The 14,792-nt window shown below is 39.1% G+C and overlaps 1 protein-coding gene across 1 annotated transcript in view; it reads right to left on the bottom strand.

Moving 5' to 3' along the window:
- Window positions 1–14,792, bottom strand: part of TXNDC5 (thioredoxin domain containing 5) — a 38,624-nt gene that overhangs the window by 14,046 nt on the left and 9,786 nt on the right. Inside the window, exons 2-5 of the mRNA XM_077810663.1 lie at window positions 13,505–13,654; window positions 9,722–9,827; window positions 6,917–7,013; window positions 1,065–1,180 (exon numbers count right to left, since the gene is read on the bottom strand). Of these exons, the coding sequence (XP_077666789.1) occupies window positions 1,065–1,180; window positions 6,917–7,013; window positions 9,722–9,827; window positions 13,505–13,654 (469 nt within the window). The remainder of the gene's footprint in view (window positions 1–1,064; window positions 1,181–6,916; window positions 7,014–9,721; window positions 9,828–13,504; window positions 13,655–14,792) is intronic.

Here is a 14,792-nt window from a genome sequence, read left to right as displayed (position 1 = left end):
TCTACACCATAAGAGAAGTTTACTCTTACAGCGAAAAAGAACTTTCCAAGAGCTTTTCACGTAACAAGGCTAACTTATCACCAGTGACAACCCAAAGTGCTACTAAGCTAGAGAAAGGAGAGACTGCAGCTTCTTTGTCATTAACAGTTTTACTTAGAAGTTAATGGCAGCAGTCTTTAAATACCAAGTTAATACCTTTGAAGGTTTAAGAGTTTAAAAAAGTTAGCCTCTATACATTTAGCATCATCAGAGAACACTGAGGGATTCAGATTGTTAGCCACCAGCATGACTTCAGCATGGGTCAGCAAATAAAGTGAGTAACTGCAGTTGCCAGACCACCTGCATACCTCTGCATAGAAGTCACTTCAGGAACAAATAATAAGCTCCCATGGTAAATACACCACAGAATCTGGTTATCATCCCTAAGGGAAATAGTAAAGCAGGACAAGATATCAGTTTTTAAGACAGAAGTCTCCCAGAAGTTTAAACTAATTTTTTTGCAGGGTGGGGCATGGGTGGGAGGAGGATATGAATAATGAGAAACAACCCATCAATAATGCCTTTATTGGGTCTAAAATTTACAAAAAGTTATCCAGCTGTATACAGTATATTGGAAGAGGAAGAGTAATTTTTACTACGGAAAATAAGTCTTGAAATTTATGAAGCCCTGGCAACAGACAAGGGCAATGCAATACAAAAATCGAAACTGAAAATATTCCTCTCATCATCTACTGTATTCGCCCTCTCTGTTTGTTCATACCTCTGAAACACAGTAATCTGGGTACAGACAAGTTTCTGGCATGCCCTTATTTACAATTAATAGGTCTTGTCAATTCAGCGTTGGCCATCTCGTCAGGATAAATAAAATATTTGGGTCTATGTGACATATCAGAGAAATAGCCAGCTCAAAATTGAAATGGGATCTGTGAAGGTGAAATGATTTATCAAGTGGTATACAAAATAGAGTAAATAAAGTTTGGCTTAGAGACTATAGGATGAGTAGCGTGCTACTTGATTAATATAAAGGAGGTATATTTACAGTTTAATAAGAGCTTTCAACCTACCTTGCCAATCTTGACAGTTTCAGAATGTTCAAGAACTGAAGCCAGCTGTTCCCAGGTTGGAGCCAAAGCCTTGCAGTGGCCACACCAAGGGGCAAAGAATTTGATAAAGTGATTACCTTTAAAAGAAAGAAAAAAAAAAAAAGAAGCCTTAATTCATATGTACCTGAAACAGTGGCTGTCATTAAAGAGTAGCTATTTACCACCAATTATAAATTTATCATGGTATTTCCCAGCTTAAGTACAGGTAATCTGAAAATAGAATCGTAAAAATAAAATAGTGTGGTGCAGTAAACATTAATTTTTAAATGATATCCATTGTACAGTACTTCACTTATATTTACAGTTAGTTTGAAATGTCACAAACTAAACATGGCCACAAATATTTCAGGAACTCGTTTTTCAATGTCATATCCAAGCACATCAGTGCATAATTCATGTCTTTCATCCATCCATCCATCTTCACAAAAACCACCTCCAAAGTTAGATATTTATTAAAAGCATAATTTTTATCTAACCATTTGCTAAATTTTCTTATTCTAACAAGAATTCACGTGGGTCAGCTACGCTGCTGAAGAGTGGAAAACAGCAGAAGAAAAAAGTAAACAGCATAATTTAAAGAGAAACTTCGAACACTGAACACATTGCTAAATAAAGACTTGATGGGAATTCAATTCCTATAAAACTCTTTATTTGAATTAACTCTTCTCTTTTCCTTGCATTGATCCTCTGTCATCCTCATGTTTGTGTTTATCTAAGTTAAAATTGCAAGCTCTTTGGGACAAGGACTTTTTAAATCTTTGTCATGTAATCCTAGTAGATAGGGTTCGATGGGAACAAAACCTAAGGGACAAAGGAGTTCAGGAGAGCTGGCAGTTTCTCAAGGAGACAATATTAAACGCACAGGTGCCAACTATCCCAATGCAAAGAAATATAGGATGAATAGTAAGAGGCCAACATGGCTCCATCAGGAGCTCTTTAATGACCTAAAAATCAAAAAGGAATCCCACAAAAAGGTGAAAAATAAACAAATTACTACGGAAGAGTACAGAAGAATAGCACAAGCATGTAGGGACAAAATCAGAAAGGCTAAGGCACAAAGTTAGTTGCACCTAATAAGGGACATAAAAGGTAGTAACAAATGGAACTTTAAGTATATTAGGAGCAAGAGAAAGATGAAGGAAAGTGTAGGTCCTCCACTCAGCGGGGAAGGAAAGGCTAATAATTAATGACATCAAGAAGACTAAGCTATTTAATGCCTATTTCACTAAAAAAGGTTAATAGCGACCAGATACTCAACATGATTAATATTAAAAAATGGGGGAAGGAACACAAGTCAAAATGGGGAAAGAACAGGTTACAAACTATTTAGATAAACAGAACTAGAGAAAGGCAAACATATTCCTATCGTTAAAAAGGGGAAAAAAAGAGGACTTGGGGAATTACTGACCAGGCAGCCTAACTTTGACACCTGGAAAGATGCTGGAAAAAAATCAACAATCAACTAGTAAGCACCTAAAAGATATGAGGAATAGCTAGAATCATAAGTAATAGCAAACATGGATTTGTCATTAACAAATCATTTAGGCACTTAAGAGTCTAAATCCCATTGGCTGTTGATGGGATTTAGACTCCTAAGTGCCTAGATCCCTTCTGAAAATGATATTTAAGCTCCTAAATCAATTAGGCATTGTGACAGCAATAACTTTAAAAAACTGGGCCTAAGTAGTTTAGGCTATGTCTACACTAGCACTTACTGTGGTATAACTTATGTAGCTTATGTTAAAAAGCCACCCCCATGAGCAACATAAGTTACACTGACCTAAGCGTTTCGCTGACATAGCTACGCCGCTCATGGGACTGGAGCAATAAAGCCGATGGGAGAGCTCTCTCCCGTCGGCTGGGAGAGCTTACAATGGCATTGTTGCAGCTCGTCCGCTGTAAACTCTCTAGTGTAGATGTAGCAGTCAAGTCAGAAGCACTCTACCAACATCAAGGCAACGCCATATTAACACAAAACAGAAAGGAACTAAATACAGAGAAAAGAATGTCAAATGCTTTTAATGCAAGGACATAGAAAAAGTATAGTCACTGGAGAAACGAAAGTATGGAAACCTCTTATAAAAATTAAGTCTTTTTCACTGCTTCCCCCATCCTCCCTCACCTCCCGCAAATATTCCTAACAGAACTTCACTATAAATGGAGATTCACTGTAGGCAGGTTCTACTGTAATTCCATTCCAGTTTAAATATTTGAAAGAAAACTTGAGAGGCAGAAGGAAAGATTGATGAAAATAAGATTTATTGGTACAACTTTCTGTCTGGGATTGTTGCCTTTTTCATATTTTTACTCTATAGTCGAGTTTCTTAACCAGGAACCATATAAACAAAGATCTAAAAAGTAAGGAATCCTAATGACTCAGTCCAGCTTTTTATCTCCAGTGAACCTCTGAGTTCGCAAGTGCAGCAAATGTGCCCACCACTTATCACTGCTGCCCCCTGATCTCTCTTTTGTGGTCCATCAGCCACAAATAACTTGACATTTCACACCACTCTGTGTTGTCCCCACAAAATGATGAACAAGTGAAAGCTTCAGTGTGCTTTAGTGTTTTAAAAAGGGATGAGAAATCGCACACAAAAAACAATGCCATTACTGTGAGGCATATTTCAATCCTTACTGGAAAACTATTAACTTATATTTTTGGTCCAGACAATAGGAGAGTTTAATTAGTATGTGGTTTCCAAGCTGAAACATTAGAGTTTTTAAAGTTTATTAAGTTGACGTTTCTCATTTAGAATAGGTAGCTAATGCAATGATGATGTAGATTATACAATCAGAATTATTAATTTTTTAAATTCCAAATATTCATCCAACAACAACAAAATTGTATGGTGTATGCACAATGTTAGATATACAAAACTACAGAAAAAGATTATGTAGTTTGCAAAACAGAGCACTTGAAAGTTAGGAAATGTCAAATTTAAGAGTTGTCCATGCAACCTTAATTCTGCTCCCTTATGTGTCTACCCTCTGCACTGAAAGAGACAGGCATCCAATGGAAAAAACACCATGTGATCATATAATTAAAAACGGTCTTATAATGCATATGTACCAGAAGGCAATCTTAAATCTGGTATCTCCTCACTTTCAAATACTGGACTTTGTATTAAAAAAAAAAAAGCCAAAAAAATTTAGGTTACAATTTCTTAGGTTTTTGAAATCGATTTGAATCCAGAACCTTCAGCACTGCATCACAAACTTCTATCACTTGAACTATGGAAATAACTGCATTACTTAGCAACAGAGGAAGGCTATTATCCCCGAGTGGGGCACGGGGTTCAGGGTGTGCTGGGTCCAAGGGATGACTGAGGGGAGCCCAGTCTCCAAACCGTGGAGTTGGGGGAGTGCCTGACCCATGTGATAGTCCCAGAGGGCAGAGATGGACCACGGGGGCAATGGGCTGCGTTGGGAAGGGGGAGGTCTGACCTAGCTCTCCTTCCATGACCCCCACTCGAACGCTACCTGAATGGAATTCCATGGGTTAAGAAAAAGTTACGTCTCCAGCCCCAGAGTGTTGTTCGTGTTGAATTTCAAAGGTCTGTTCCAAACAATGGAGGTGCTAGAGAGTTTCGTAAAGTTACAAGAATCTTTTATAACTGGAAGTATTATGCAACCTAAATATAGAGAGTGTTAAAATCTCTGAAGATTCCATCCTCACTGACCATATCGCAACTCTTACATGTGACTGGACTCCTCATACATCATCCACTGAGCATGCTCTAGCACAGGGCAATGGCGCACAGAATAAACTTTCCCTATAATGACTGCTCTGGACCAGGGTAGTGGCAGGCACTAGAACTGAAAGCTGGGAACCTGCCTTTCCTGTGGTCCCAATGACTCAACCCTGCTGGCACCTAACCAGTGTAGGAAAGCAAGCCTTCTGATTTGAATGCAGATTGGACAAGAACTGGACCAGTGAGGAGGGAAAGGAGTAGACTTGCACAAAGAGTCTGGAAAGAGTGGCACGGGGGAGGAGGGGGCGGGCCACGGTGTTATGACTGGAAACTGGAGGGGAGACTGAGACCAGCTGGGCAAGGAGCCAGGGAGCCAGTAAGGGAAACGTGGGGTGGAGACCCTAGGAGCTGGTGAGGGAAACTGGAGACGGGGGAGACTGGGAACTACTTGGCTAGGCAAGGGAACACTGAGATGGGATGAGGGCTGTAGTGTGTGGGGAGAGCTGGGGCTTGCTGAACCAAGATACTGGGACAAAAAGCCAGGAATGAAATAGAGAGAGAGAGAGACTGGAGGGGGAGCCTAGGAAGGGAGTGTGGAACTCAGAGCTAACTGAAGGGGAGGGGGCCAAGGAGAGACAGACTGGACAAAAAGCTGGGAGGTGGGACTGCTTAAGCAAGAAGAAGGGGGGACACTGGGAACCTGAGAGCAAACAGAGAGAGGGGAAACTAAGACTGATTAGGCAAGGAGAATAAGACTGGAATGAGAAGCAGAGGCTATGTAGGGAAGAATGGAATTGGCATAAGAAGCCTGAGCTGGAGAGAGACAGGAGTAGGGTAGGGCCAGATTAGAGGAGACGGGGAAGAAGAGGTCAAGCTTGCCAGAAATGGGCAAAAGAGTCTGTGCCCACTAGAGAACTTTCCCCTTCAGGGCCAAGAATGGAACCCAAGATTCCTGAGTCTCACTATTCCTCTGCGGTCAGCCAATACCTGTGAAACCCACTGGCAAAGAGCATGTCTCATCCCCTTTTAATGCTGGGCCACATATAAGATGACAATCTACTACAGCTATCAGTTACTCTGTTATCTCAAGTTGCAGGAATCTGTGTGGTGGATCTAAATATTACAACTCTACCAACGAACCATGTGAGTGTCAATATAATCCCACGATGGAATTTCTGTTTTTTTTCAGTTTGCTTTTTTTAAATCCTAGGAAATTATACACACAAAACCTATTAAAAGAATGTTAAGGTGCAAAGTCAACCACTAAAAAAATCAGAAAATCACATAATTAAGGTTGCCAGTGCAACCTTAATTCACCCCTCATGTGTGTAGGCATTATGATACAGTTTTAATTACTTGATCACGTACTATTTTTCCACAGAATGCTTGTCTCATTCAATGCACAGGATATACTTACTCTAGGGATGAATTAGGGTTGTGGAGTAAAAGAGGCTGCTGTCTGCAGGACCTCTGCTTCATTCATAGCAGAAGCTGAAATATATATATACTGTGTAGAATATGTACAGATAAATTAATGCTTGTGAAGCACTCAGATACTATAGTGATGAGCACCATACAAGAGCCCATAAGGAAATAAATAATTGTATTTCCATAGAAGAGTTTGAATAATACACAGTAAATAAAGCCTAGACTCACACACTGAACCATGAGCATAAAACAAAATAGTGCAGGGTGGCTCATTAATTGAGCACTGTCCATCCTGTGTACTAAATGAAGATGGGATCCTGTGGGGGAAAAAATGGTATGCAATCACGTAATTGAAGACTATCGTAATGTATATGCAACTAGGGGATGAATTTAAGATTGCTTGTGCAACCTTAATACTGCGATTTCCTAACTTTTGAGTGTTTCACTTCACAACCCTAATGTCTTTAATATATTTATTGCGTGTAATATGTAATAACACTGATTTTTTTTTTGTGAGTTGTCTTTCCACTTGTTACGGATTTTTGGGTAAGAAGATGGGAGAAAGATACTTTTAAAGACTAACCCACCATTTCTCTAATATGCCTCAAAAGATCAAGCAAATATTGCAGGCTTCTCACTAATTAGATCTAAATATTTGTACCAATCACAGCTGCAAGAAAATAATTAAATTACCTTCTGCTATATGCATCTTGAAATTGGCTGCTGAGAGATCATGCATTCCCTGTTTAGGTTCCGGAAGTTTTGGTGGTTGCAGATCAGATTCTTGCTCCTATTAAAAAGAAACAAAGTAATTACTATTTCTGTCTTATGCAAAAGATGTACACTAAATGAACTGTCTATCTTACATAGTGGGCCATGTATAATGCTTCCATGTGGCAGTGTAAATGAAGACAATCCCCATTTGTCAATTTTCCAATTCCCCAAAATATTTCCTACTCCATCTTTATTCTGTATCAAGGTCTGTGTCAAGTGGACACTAATAAGCAGTTACTTGTAACTGACATTATATTACACAGAAAGCAACTATCTCAGTTACTGGTCAAACTGCATCTGGTCTTTCCTCCTGGTGATCCACCATCCTGGTCTCTTCAAGTGTACCTTCCTTTCCCCTCAAACTTCCAACAGTCACCTGACCTGGGGGAGAACCACAGGATTCTCCCTCTCTCAAATTGGGCCTTGGCTGCAGTTCCCAGTATATCAAATGTGATTACCTCAGCAGGTCTGACTTGGGCTCAGACCCTGCAGTTCTGTTCCCTTCCGGGCACAATAAGAGTGGCAGTCAGCTTCTTTAAAGCAAAGTATTATTTATACAGAACCAAAAGCATACTGTTTTTAAGATATGTTTTTCTCTGATAAGCCAGCCTATACATATGCCTGTTTTCCCCTAAGGCTTACCATTACCTGGATATGAGAAGGTCCATCTCCTTCAGACTCCTGCACAGAGACTGCCTTTCACTTGTCTCTCTGCCAGAGCTCACCTACAAACGACTCTCAACCCCCTCTTCTACTGAAAAGTCCCTCTTAACTGTTTGCTGTACTTTTGCTCTGTAGCTCCCAGTCTGGCAAGAAAGGAGGGTCACTTCAGACTGGACCCTGGAAATATGCCATATAGTCTTGTAATTCCCATCCCAAGTGTCTGGATGTAGGTTGCTCATTTGAACATCCATTGCACTGCCTTTCTGTTTGTTCTTCCCACGGTCCCTTATTAAGCTACATCAACAGCTAGCTTAATACAGGAAAGATTCACAATTGAATATACAATAATTCCCCCTTGAGTGACCAGATCACATACAGCCCTTATAAAACTGTAACATCTCAATCTTCTTAAATTATTACACAATAGCTCCTACACTATTTACAAAACACTACTACTAGGGCTACATGTTAGTCATGGCAGGACAAAAGGTCACAATGTGATTTTCCCATTTGTCTGTGACTAATTTGTGTATCCAGGACTCACCCCGCTATGGAGGCTCCTGTCCCACGTGGCTAGGCCTGGCTCTCTGCATCAGGCATTGCAACCAGATGTATGGAACACAACACCACTCAGGTTTGACTCCCTACATCATGACGGGGACAGACCAAACATGAATGGAACTGCAACCATGCCCACATGGTCACAACACACAGAGCAGGGAGTTAGGCCCAGTCCCAAAGGAGCTGCCATTGCCCATGCCTGAGGTGAGTGCAGGCTTCCTCTCAACCCTGGACCTAGTCCCACAGGATACAGGAGCTGCCTGTGCCTGGGATGAGAGTGCAGGGCAGGCCTTCTCTCCAGCCCCAACCTTACCCCTCACTCCTTTGACCTTGTCTCTGTACCAGGCTGGGATTAGGGTTGTGGTACGGGGGCAAAGGGTGCAGATGTGGGTAACCAGTGCCCCCTCACTTGTCAGGGCTTCTTTTTAATTAAAAAAAAAAAAAAAGTCACAGAGCAGTCACCAAACCAGTGACTTTCACTAAGATTACCGTGACTTTTTGATTTTTAAAAAAATGCAGTGACAAATCTGCAGCCCTAATTATCAGATATCAGGCCCACTCCTGTCACAGAAACCACATGTGCCATCACACAAGTTTATGAGGTCTTTCAGCTATCTATAAATTACAAGCTATTCAAGACTCCACTTTGAGAACTCTTTCCCAATCCCACACAACCAGCAATATTAGAAAAGGAGCAAACTAGAATTTAGTCATCTTATAACTAAATTGCAATAGTCACAAACATTAAGTCAGTCACTTAACAGAAAAAAGACTATTTTCTAGGAACTAGATCAGAGCTGGAAAAAACATTACTAGAAACTACACTGCTAAAACTTCTTTACATTTGACGTTTCAATTTTTAAAAGATACATTAATATGGATCTTGTTTAAGCATAACTGTGTATTTTAATCCACTGAGCTCAGCAATCATTGTGGCTTTGTCTTGACTAGGAAAAGTAGTTAAGTTTACACCAGGATCATCTAATATGCCAGATGAGCTAGACCTAAACTCAAGCCTTTTCCTTGTGTATATAGGGTAGCACTTTGTAACTTGATTTTGCTGGTTGAGTTGTAGCCTTAACTAAACTACAGCATGACCAGCTAATAATTGTTGCCCTGCATCTTCATTAGGAAAAAGGTTATTTATGCTGGACTTACCTAGCGTGTATTAGCTAAACCACTTTTCCTAGTCAAGACAAAGTAATTGTGGCCTATACTTGTCAACTGAACGTGTACCAGGAAATCCCATCTTAAATGTCAAGAGGCTAATATTTCCTTGAAATAAGATCATGAATTTTAGTTTTAAATACAGGAAACAAAGGACAAGTCAAAGGATGCCAGTTTTAATTATGGGGTTGACTGCTATTTGGCCATTGTTCCAGTTTATCATCATCCAATTTTTATTCTTACGAGGTTTTCCTCGTGAAGCAAAACCTAACCCCTACAGTGGCAAGAAATCAGTCTGACTCTGGAAGAAGGGAATATTTCCTGTTCACTTACAGCTGGTTCCTCATTTAGTGTCTGCAACATCCAGCTTTCCAGTGCCTGGAAGTCTCTAGGACCCTGGTATTTCACAGGTTCCTGGCCTGGTTTAAGCAGCTTTAGGCTGAAACATTAAAACAGTACAAAGAGGTAAGGCAAAACTTTTCAAATAGATACAAACAAGAAACATTATCTGGAAATAAATGAACTTTTTTCTGATAACATCATAACTGAGCTCAGAGCATACTCAGTTCACTAAATCAAGCCTTTCACTAAAATCACACATTCCCTTGATTTCCATGATGCAGAACTGGGCGCTGTAACTAACCAGAATTCTGTTCTTCTCCTTTAAACTTAGTACAGATAGAAATACCATATTTTGCATTAACATTCCAAGATGTCCTTAATTAACATGCAGTGGTGAATAAAATGCTAGAAAGAATAATTCAGAGGTTAATCCCTGTTTATGCTCGTGAATCCTATTTTTCAGTTTGCCAAAAAAGCATCAGTTAATTTCTTTCAGTATGCACAAAAACAAAAAGTTTATTTTCCACGAATTTATCTTCACTTTTTTGTGCCATGCCAAATATGAATGTCCTTGATCAGATGCCACTTCTCATGCTGTATTAAACTAATTAAAGGTAGCTTAAAGCAGATGAATAAGGTGAGAAAACAGATGGATAGTTGCAAAGACAGTCTTTCTGATTACATAAATACATACTTGTGGTAAAATCTGTTTAACAAAATACCTACATCTTTTCCCACTAAATATATGTCTAACTTAAAATTGGAAATCATATTTGTTTAAATACTGGTATTTGTTTAAATACTGGAATTTTAAAGGGATACCATCAAATTGAGATCGTCTTTTTATTTAGAGTGAGTTAAAATTCATTTCAGTTACTACATCTGCCCTTGACTTCCCTTGCTAATTTTTGTGGTTTTACAACCACATTTTTCTAAATTTTTCTCTCCTGTTTTTCTATTCAGTGCCCTTGCAACTTAAAAAAATTACTATGCAAAAGTGTTTTCAAAAGCACAATGCATAAAAATTAAAATAAGAAAAAATCTTCCCTTTATTGCTTTTACAATAGTAGGTTAAAAAACATTCAGAAAGGTGTGTGGTTTTTAAGTTGATATTGTCCCTTTAAGAAGTCAACAAAAAATAAAGAAAAGAATTATGAAATCTGAATAGCTTATCATCTCTCCCTTTCATACATCTTCTGATAACAGTCTGGAGTAGAACCTAACAGAAATCAAGAAGTTAGCTTAAATGATCCTATAGGCATAGTAGCATCTCTATTATTTTATTAAGATGAGGTTCAGTTTTCCCCCCCACTTAGATCTGTATATCCAATTTCTTTGTTTTGTATGAAAACAACAGCATATCTTCCTCCCCAACTGTACAGTATACAACCAATATGTAAAAGCGGCAAAGAGTCCTGTGGCACCTTATAGACTAACAGACGTATTGGAGCATAAGCTTTCGTGGGTGAATACTCACTTCGTCGGATGCATGTAGTGCAAATTTCCAGAGGCAGGTATAAATATGCAAGCAATATACCTGCCTCCGGAAATTTCCATTACATGCTTCCGACGAAGTGGGTATTCACCCACGAAAGCTTATGCTCCAATACGTCTGTTAGTCTATAAGGTGCCACAGGACTCTTTGCCACTTTTACAGATCCAGACTAATGCAGCCACCCCTCTGATACTTGAAACCAATATGTAAAGACTGAATGTCCTGAGGATTTTCAACTAAATCTATTACTCAGTTGAAGATAAAATTAATTTTAAATTCAGACCTTTAAAAATTTCAGCATGTGACCCTGTGGAGAATGAGGGAGATACCTGTATTACAGGTATTTGTGTGGTTTCAGAGTAGCAGCCGTGTTAGTCTATATCCACAAAAAGAAAAGGAGTACTTGCGGCACCTTAGAGACTAACAAATCTATTTGAGCATAAGCTTTCGTGAGCTACAGCTGACTTCATAGCTTATGCTCAAATAAATTTGTTAGTCTCTAAGGTGCCACAGGTATTTGTCTTGTCCCGCCAGTCTCTATCACATACATTTTATTACATTCATATGTCAAAGCTAGCTCAGACCTGATTCAGCTTTGTGCCAACTACTATTAGGCTTTGCCCTATTGCCCCATTATTTCCAAGGTTACAGTTCCAAATTTATTGTATAAATATTTGCTGCAATTCCTACCCCTAATTAAAATGCTCTGGCAGTGACGTGGAAATGATAAACTTCATTCACAAAGAGGGAATACTCAATTGTTAAAAGGCACTGATAAGGTGTAAGGTCTATATTAATATGAACTACAAAAACAATAAACTATTTTTAACCTCTACTGGTCCATCTTCATAAATATCAATATTTGTGCAACTGAATAGGCAGAGTAGTGAATTGTTATTATTTTCCACCTCTTGAGAAAGGGTAAAAATACTAACTTCAGGTTTGACCATAAGCTTTTGGGGTCTCTATGGGTACGTCTACATAGCAAAAAAAAAAACCCCTGCAGCAGTATGTTTCAAAGCCTGGGTCAACTGCCTCAGGATTACATTGCAGGGCTAAAAATAGCAGTGTAGAAGTTTGGGCTCAGGCTGGAGCTTGGGCTCTGAAACCCAGCAAGTGGGGAGGGCTCAGAGCCCAGGATTCATCCCGAGCACGTACACTGACATTTTTAGCCCTGCAACACAAGCCCAAGTCAGTTGACCCAGACTGTGAAACTTGCTGCCATAGGTTTTAGGGGTTTTTTTTGGCTGTGTAGACGTACCCTACCATTGTAGGACATTTATTCACAAAGCTACACAATTGACAATCTGCTAAAGAGAGGTCCAGCACCAGGCTAGCAGGAGTGCTGAAGTTTGGACTGATGTACTTTAAGCAAAGGCTTGCTTATCTGGTAGAAATTTCAGCTCACATTCTTTTCCTGCAGCTCAGAGGCAAGATGCGAGCCTTCTCACCAAGACCTTACTCTGGCCCTTACTGGTGGAACCCGCTCACCCTCATCTATCATAATAGGAAAGGTTTAAAAGATAACAGAATCATAGACTATCAGGGTTGGAAGGGACCTCAGGAGGTCATCTAGTCCACCCCCCAGCTCAAGGCGGGACCAATCCCCAGTTTTTGCCCCAGATCCCTAAATGGCCCCCTCAGGGATTGAACTCACAACCCTGGGTTTAGCAGGCCAATGCTCAAACCACTGAGCTATCCCCCCCATATATTTAGTACTCGAGTTCATGAGCAGCTGCTAAGTTTGTCAAGCCCTGCTAAAGTAAAACCACGTAGAGAAACTTGCACAGCGCCAGCATCCATATGTGCCTCGCTTTAGATGGTGTTATTAATCTATCAGTTTTATGAGCACCAAAATTCACACAAAAGTTTGAGAGACCATTTATACACACTACATTGGTTGTGCTGTACACAGTTAGACAACTGAAATTATTTTAAAGTAGTTAAAATAGTCCTGAACTACTAGTACTTTACTGCTATACGTTATGTTACTCTCTCACAGACTTGTTCTCTTGGGGTGGGGGAGGAAGGGGAAGGCCTATTCTGAACTTTGTTTAAACACAGCCATCTTCCAAGCTGTAAGATGGTGTCTAAAAAAAGAGACATTATAGATCATCTTGTCTTGGTAACATGATGAGAGCTTAAATTTATCTTCTAAAGACTGAAGAGCTATAAAGGAAACGACCAAAAATAATAACTTAGAAGTTGATCTCAACAAATTGGCAGAGGACTGTGGAAAACATACAAAATAATAGAAGCACACATCCTTTTGTACTTACGTGGGGTATCCTCTGATTCCAAATTCAGAGCAGAGTGGAAGATCTATAGTGCAATCCACTTTTACAACATAGACTGATGGATTTTCCATGTTGTTGTATTTGTCTCCCAGATCATTCCAAGTTGGTTGCAGACGTTGACAGTGTCCACACCTACAACAGGATGAGCAAAAGATAAAATAAATTTCAGAAATAAGGTCACTGTTCTGATTTGTATGCATGCTCTATACTTAACAAATATGTGTTTAAATATAAATATAAAGACTAGATATGAATGAATCTATGGAAAAAGTATATATACACGTGGGTGGGATCTGATATACTTGAAAGATGATAGAGAAATGAAAAATCAGAAACCTCTTCCATATAAAAGCAGAATGAGTTAAGCAACAGTTAATACTGTAGAGTTGCCTTTTATTGTAGAAGACTAACCTTGTAAGCAGTTTTGACACAAAATTCACCAAAAAATCTTAAACACAGCCCTGACTGTTAGAGAAGTACTTTTGTTGTACAAAGTCTAGCCAGGTTCATTGTAAAAGACTATTAAATTAATGAGGATACTGAAAAGAGAGCACTCAGCTTAACTTTCCAAGAGAAAGTTTCGTAAGAGGATGCCTGGTGTTCTTTATGCTTTTACATTTGGAAGCACCATGTTTTTAAGTGTCTGGTAAGGAGATAATGGTTTGTACTCTTTTTAGAAGGTCACTTGTGTTTCCGTTTAACATCAGAATTGTGACTCATGAGACCCATGGAATACCTAAGTCAGTGAAGTAGAACAGTTCTGTTTCAAAGTCCTGAAGAGATGCTAATTTTAATATGTTATAACCAGGAACAACTGCTTTTGCATAGTGATATCCTATGAGTCTCAAAATAGGACATATGCACACAAATTGGACTTAAAACAGGTTTCAGAACAAATAATTGCTATTTTGCTTCCCTCTTAAAGGAACAGTTAATTATTCAAGTAATCTTTCCTACTGCTTGGCATCCCATAACATACTAATTCAAATTTAAAGTGTTACAAATGTTCAGCCAATCAAGAGATTTATTAGTTCTTGAAAACACCATTCTAATTCCCCCAAAACTGAAAATCAGACGTCATACTATTGGCAAATACAAACTGGTGTTGTCAAAGACACTAACACCATAAATATGGTAAAACTATTTAAAAGAGCCAAAGCCAACTTCTCTTGAATGGCCATTCTTGCTGTTCCTGATTTTTACAGGAATTGCAAAAAATGTTGTTAGATTAATTAAAATATCCTCAACTTTGTTTGCTCTTGACAAGTCC

Source organism: Eretmochelys imbricata, chromosome 2 (assembly GCF_965152235.1).
Source record: "Eretmochelys imbricata isolate rEreImb1 chromosome 2, rEreImb1.hap1, whole genome shotgun sequence".
Lineage (NCBI taxonomy): Eukaryota > Metazoa > Chordata > Testudines > Cheloniidae > Eretmochelys > Eretmochelys imbricata.
Note: the sequence above shows the minus strand (reverse complement) of the source record. Positions and strands in the feature narration are given on the sequence as shown.